At 40.3% G+C, this 7170-nt stretch overlaps 1 protein-coding gene across 1 annotated transcript in view; it reads left to right on the plus strand.

The window, feature by feature from the left end:
• The window catches only part of ARHGEF38 (Rho guanine nucleotide exchange factor (GEF) 38), a 78249-nt gene that overhangs the window by 35426 nt on the left and 35653 nt on the right, over positions 1-7170 (plus strand). The window contains exon 3 of the mRNA XM_004686597.1: positions 3998-4121. Within this exon, the coding sequence (XP_004686654.1) occupies positions 3998-4121 (124 nt within the window). The remainder of the gene's footprint in view (positions 1-3997; positions 4122-7170) is intronic.

Consider the following 7170-nt stretch of genomic DNA (forward strand, 5'->3'; position numbering starts at 1 on the left):
TTAGAAGGGAAAATGTTGATAATTACTGCTAACATTTGCCAGGGTTTTACAGAGATCTTTATACCAACTTTAACTTAGCCACTATACTTACAAAAGTTATTATAATGAAATAATCATTATAACAGGGGAGATCAAAGTTTCATGAGAAGTATTTCTATGAGTGAAAGCAGCAATTTGTCTACACTTCCATATGACAGAGTAGACGACAGTATTCCTACATAATACTGGCATTCAAAATGATGCCATTGAAGAAAGTTGATAATATGAAGGTGTTTGTGTTATGCTAAGCTAAAATCAAAGTGAAAGTGTTATGGAAAGGCACGAATATTTTGTACAGATGTACGCAGAGGGAAGCCACATGGAAGGACATTGCTCAGAGCGTCAGTGGTGATTGCTCCACCGTATAGTCATAGGCCTTGTATTTTCCCTCTGTTGCTTATCTGCCCATCTTTATTTTTCTGCAGTGAACATAAACTACCTTTGTGATAATAGCTTAATTTATTTTCAAAAGGAGTTTGTTCCTAGACTTCTCAGTGCTCATTTTAAGGGTGCTCGTATGCCTGCCCAACACCCAAGGATGATTGCTTAGTCCTCCCTGTGATGGGTGTAGGCTGAGCACCGTGGGGTGGAAGCAGAAAACAATAAACAGTGATTTCTTAAGCACAGACCGAGCAGGAGGATTGGCCTACGTCAGCAGTTTTCCCAGTATACGAATGGCTGAACTGGGCACAACAGTCTGTCTTACAGATAAAATTAAGTGGAAAATTATAAAAAGTCAGTAATAAGATAGTTTGAATAGCCAAATGAGGTAATTCTGATTTTTCTCTCTATGCCACTTTCGATCTCTGCATGCTTATTATTCAGAGTCCCAGAGGATAATTACAAAAAACACTTATTTATAGCTCCCACAGGACAAATAGGTCACTTAAAGCGTGGTGATTTAGTTCAAATTGTCAAACTTGTATTGAGTAAGTAGACACGGCCACAGCCTGGCACTAGACAAAACGGGGCATCGGAATCACTCCTACAGACAGATGTCCCGGAAGAACACGTGGATCTGACACAGAGACAGGTACATTGATAAACACCCGCACTGAAGATACTGGGCCTTAGTACCAGCAGCAAGTGATGCGAAGCAGAAGTCATGGACATGAAGAAGAGAGAATGTTTTGTTTTAAGCCAGTCCACAGTTCTACCCAGTGGTATTCTAGAGGAAGTGACGTTTGGGCTAGAAATAGAAGTGTGCTAGTCCCCTACAGCTAAAATTCAAACTAACTTCAATAAAAACACAGATGTTGCCTTCTCAATTGGAAAGTCTTAGGCAAGACTGGACTCAGGTGCTAGTATGATGACAGGCTTAGCTTCCTTCTCTGTTGACTTATCACAGTCAAACTCTCTCCACAGATGGGTGCTGCAGACAGAAACTCCTATACTTAGAGTCGACAGTCCAGGCTTCATCTGCCTTCCACCAACCACTGATTAAAAATCACTGACGATTCTCATTGGTTCTGCTGGGGAACCTGTCCATCCTGGGCCCATTGCTGTGGCCGGCTCGGTCAGTTTTGCCATTTGTGGACCCCCCAGGTCCACTAGAGCCTTAGAGCTGCCGTGCCTTCCCAAGCAACAGAAGGAGCAGAGAAATGGGCAGGACTGCTGGACAGGCAATGTCATGACCACATTCCACCTCAGACTGGTTGAATGTTGTAAAGGAACATGAAGCCAAAGCATTTTTGAGTGTGGGTAGCAGGAAAATGCACGAAAGCTTTGCAGACAGTGAGTGTCAGGTGCTCCCGGTGCCAGGTAATTCTATACCAGTGAGTACAGCCTCTGGAGTCCTGTAATTCTATGGGTATGTTTTCCTTACACATTTATACCTGGGGACTTTTGCAGTACATGCAGCTGTAAATTCAGGAATATTTCAAATGTTATGGGAACTTGCTTTTTGAAATATAGTCTGTGGTGAATATACCAGTAAAGCAAAGGATTAAATTGACAACAGAAACATTGGCTTTTAAGTTTTCTGTTTTGTACATTTGACTTATATATTCACTTTGCTTAGAATAGTGAAAACTTAGCCTACTTTTTTTCAAAAAATTAATTTTAGTCTACATAAAATACAGGTCTACTTAAGGTCAAAGCACCTTGCCTATTTCTGGTAATAAATGTGTATAAATTAATAAATGTATATAAATTGCTTCCTTGAGTTTATACCAGTAGTCATTAAATCATCTGCTAGTTTGAAAGAGTATTTGGACCAGACATTTGTTTGGTTCTTGCACAGCAGCAGCTGAGTGTGAATTCATTTTATGATCCAGACTTCCCTTGGGCTCATGGTGACACAGCGATTGAAACCAGACAGACTGATTTTTGATCCCTTCTGTCCTTCAGGAAGAAATGGAATTAAAACCTATATTTTTGTTATTTTGCATTCATTGCATTAAGTTAAGGTTATAGAGAACATAGAATTAGCTCCTTGCTAAATGAGTTAAATATCTAAATTAAAGAGATAAGGTTTCTGACCTTGGGAAGTAAATTATTGAAATGAAAACTCAAGAACTAACAAAAAACCCAAATGAAATGACAAAGTATCCTATTATTAGTATTTGCCAGTAATGGACTAAGGCATAGAACTAAAAGATCAATTTCTAGTTCCTACTCTATCCTGAAGGCCATAATTTTCACTTTTTCATTCTGCATATGTTTCCCTGTCATAAAATGGGTTCCTTTACAGAGCTAAGTTGGAATGATATGTGGAATAATAAATATGAAGTACTTAAAGCTCCTCAGAATAAAAAAAAAAAGACATGTTCACTAATGACCTGGCTACTCACTTATATTGCCACATAGAGTAAGCCATGGATAAAGACACCTGCTCCCTGTCCCATGGCAGCCAAAGGTGTCTATACCAACCTGGCCTCCTTGAAACTATATACTATTTAGTTATGAAAGAAGATACGACTTAAACTCCAAAGAAAGATCTTGAGTGAGACCCAGCAAAAGTGAGGACAGGAATCTTGCAGTATTCTGCGTAGATAACTCAGAGTAGCTGGACATCCCTCTCTCCTTCTCCAAGTCCTGTGATAGCATTTGGCTCTCAGTATAACTCTTGTGATGTATAGAAGGTGCTCAGAAAATATTTAATGAAAGGGTGGATGAGTAAATGAATTAGAGGCACCAGCTCCGAGATCTAGGGATAATTGCACTGGTTTTTGAGGGCATACTTGAAGTTACAAAATACAATGAGTCTTTAATTAGCAAAACATGTTGGCAAAGATTTTCATTTGTATTTCTTTTAAGAAAAAAAGCAGGGAGCAACTCAGCACATCTACTTATCATCACACTTAGAACATCTGTGGTTTGGGAAGAACTTTGAAAATAGGACTTCCTAGAGTACGTTCGGACTTGCGCTGTATTAGCAGGAAGTGTCGGCACCGGACCGTGCCGTGTTGAAGGCAGTCACGGGAGCAGCCACTCGCTGCCCATGTCTCCCTCCGGGGCCTCACAGGACAATGTAGATGTATACCCAACTCATTAAGACTTAGCCAAAACAAAGGAGAAGAGCTAAAAAAGTGCACATCTGTTGGGGAGCTCTCTGGGGGTGCAGGTGATAAGTCTCAGTGATATTAAGCTATCACCAGCCACTGCAGCATGAGTTCCATCCCCAGCCATGGAGTGACCCACATGGCACAGCAGGCCTCTCCTGTCTCCATGCTGCTCCCCTCAGCAGTGTCTTTCAGTAGATCTTACTCTTTTGCTCCCCACTCGTCACTGGTGCATCCTCTCACCCCTCGCAATCTGGCCTATACCCCAGCTCTTATATGCATAAATAAATAAGCATTTTTTAAAATTGCATATTTATCTATAAACCCCAAATGGGAATGTTTACAGGAGAAGCGAATGGCAGCAGCCTGGGGTGGCCTATCACATGATGTGGAGTGGGAGAAAGTGTCTGAAGCAAGGCATCTTCTTCGCTGGCTCAGTGTTTGTGTTTCTTCAGGTTGATGGGCTGGCCGTGGATAGCTTGTTTAGCAACATTGAATCCGTGCATCAGATATCAGCCATGCTGCTGGCATCCCTGGAAGAGGCTACGGCAGATGTGGAACCAGCCCGGCAAGTCATCGGTATGTTTATTCTCTGCTCCAGTTCTATAGCGCAACAGGAAATAATATTTCAGTAACCTCCCTTTGCTTGGGCTTCGTGTTTCTGACTCCCCGAGCTTCCCAGGAGATGCATAAAAGCTAAACCCATCTTCCTTCAGGCACATTGTAATTACACAAACTCTGTATTTATTTTCAGATGGGTTTCTATCCATTTGCTGAAATCCCACAGTAGCACTAAGTACACCATTTGCTTTTTAATTTTCAATCTTTCAACCTCTCTGCCTTCCAGATGTTCTCTCATTTTGTTTTATGGCTACCACTTACTTGATTCTTAAAGAATTAAATATTTAAAGACTTTAATAGCTTTAGTGTCTTGAGTCCAAATGGCTTGCAGATCTTATGTCTGTGAATCAATTGATTTCTGAATTGTACATTATTTTCAATGAAGAGTTTATATGATTTATAAAACACATTAAGTTCTACTCACCGTCCTTTTTGTTTTTTCTATATCATGTGCTTTCTAAATAAGTTTTTCCTCTCAGATTGTGTAAGTTATTTTCTTACCCTGGTAAGATTTTTTGGGGGAAAAAAGTAGTGTTACTGAAATGAAATTTTTATTCTTTTCATTCAAAGGGAGTGACATGTAGTGAATTCTTGAAGGCAGTCACCACATCCCCGATGTCATCCACATAGTGGTTAAGAATTCTGAAAAAAGTTGAAATCATTTTTCTTATTACACACAATGTGGAATACATGGTACTTACCTAACTATTAAGACAATTCTGGAAAACACAGAATGTGCCGTCCATGCTAATGTCTGCTCACAGAATAACCACCGTTACCCTTTTGATGAGTATCCTGTCTAGGGGACACACAATTAGACACAAGCACACATCTCCTTCTGGCTTTATTCATTGTCTCTACTTAATAATGGAACCAGAATTGTACACATGGCATGAACTTGATCTTGTTAAACATTTATGGATGATCTAATGTTTATTAAGCAAGACCAATGTTGTCCAAAGGTTAAAAAACCACCTGGCTGTGGTGTTTCACAGACTAAAAGGCCAGCTTGCTCAAAAAGATTTCTCCATCAGATATGTTTAAATCCAAGCAGTCATTGCTGTGATTAAATGTCCCTCTTGTGGATGGAGTGTTTGTGCCTCTGCCCAAACTCATAGGTGAAAAATCTCAATATGATAATGGACGTCAGCCCTTTGGAAGGCAATTTAGCTTTAGATGGTCACATCTGGGTATGAGCAACCAGCAATACTTACTGCTTTCTGTTGTGGCTGGGGATGCATTTGACACACAAACCCTGCTGACCCCTGCGTAGACTGCGAGCCGTGTCCTGGCTCAGGCTGAGGGCTCATGTCATAGCCTGGGAGTCATGAAACCGCCAGGTACCAGCTGTGGGCAGACTAAAGATCAAATGTCAATGATCTGTGTACAGGAGGCAGAGGCTACAGTCCTGCTAAGATTGTAGACACTATTGCTACAGTAACCGGGTTATTTATAGTCTGAGATAAATCTATAATTTTTCCATTGTTTGGTTATGCTTATTTTATTTTGCAGTAAACCCTTTCAGAATCCAGGGGTTAGTGTAAGCATGTTAATAAAATTGAATATTGATTTTCTGTTTCGCAAGAAAGTTGATGATGAATATATGGCAGAAAATAACCACCACTCACCCCAGGGCTGTCACCAGCATACGGCAGCAGAAGGCAGAAATCTGCTGAAGGGGCAGCTAATTTTTAAAAGACTGTCTTCAAAGTGCGTGATTTAACTCACGCAGCTGAGGGAGGTGTGTTTACATATCACTTCAGGCAGCAGGACTTCATTTAGGTCCAATGACAGGTACCCTAAATTAATTTCACTACGTTTAAATTCTGAGCTCCCTGAGCTGATGAGAAATGTAAAGCAGGGGCCAGCGGGGAGGTGACAGTGTTAGTCTGAGGACTTAGCAGGCAACTCCACTCTGACAGCTTTGTGTCAGTGTGAGCAGGTGAGTCCACAGGAAGTCACTTGATTCCGATAGCGATTACAGAAAATGTTTACCCAATTAATGAATCAAAGAAAAGTTTTTGGAAGTTTATTGTGTCCAAGATAGATTTTTCTAACATTTTAAATGAGACTGCAATTTAAAAATTACACTTGGAAAGGCAGATGATACTACGATGAAATATTTTGGTGGAGCACAGCATTATGTTAAATAATGCTTTCACTGGGGTCAGATACTTGTGAAGCAAAAGTGCTTGTAGAATGATTTAGTGCATGCATAATAATGGTATTTTGCTAATCGAAATAGTGAGTGTAGTGAAAAGTTCACACATGGCTATATATATAGAGAGAGATAAGTGTATATACACACATATATAGTTACAGTCAGCTGTATCAGAATTTGGAGAATAAAGTTGTTGATAATTGGAAAAATGAGCTTAATCATGGCAGTATGTACGTGCGTTGCCGCTGGCTTTTAAAAATTGCATTTTATTGTTAGCCAGTTGGATGTCATCAATTAAAGTTCTCAACAGAGGTAAAGTATCTTCAACTTTTTAATCTCTACAATTTCAGTTATTGAAGATAAAATTTCTCACGTTAGGGGGAGGGAAACAATGAAATTTATCCCTCCCGAAACAAAGATTTGGCTGTGGTTAAAATCTATAGAAGCTATATATAGTTAGCAATGAGAATTGATGCAATAGAAAACACTTACTTACTTTTAAAATTCTGTAATTATGCCTTGGAAAACTTATGGACAGAAGCTTTTGATTTTTTTAAAAAAAGATTTATTTATTATTTGTGCATACAGAACTGGGGTACAGGCCAGAGGTACAGGGGTGGCGAGAGGATTCACCAGAGACAGAGTGGGGAGCAGAACAGGCCGATTGACGAAGTACCCTGCTGAGGGGAGCAGCAGACAGTCAAGAGAGGTCTGCTGTGCTGTGTGGGTCACCTCTGTGCCAGGGATTGAATGAGCACTGAAGTACTTGGCTGTGGCCACCTTGCAGTGCTGTGTCCTAACCCGTTGCACCACCAGGGAGCTCCTGGAGCTCCTTTTTTTTTTTTT

The sequence above is a fragment of the Condylura cristata genome, unplaced genomic scaffold, assembly GCF_000260355.1.
Source record: "Condylura cristata isolate star-nosed mole 26May11 unplaced genomic scaffold, ConCri1.0 scaffold00021, whole genome shotgun sequence".
Taxonomy (NCBI): domain Eukaryota; kingdom Metazoa; phylum Chordata; class Mammalia; order Eulipotyphla; family Talpidae; genus Condylura; species Condylura cristata.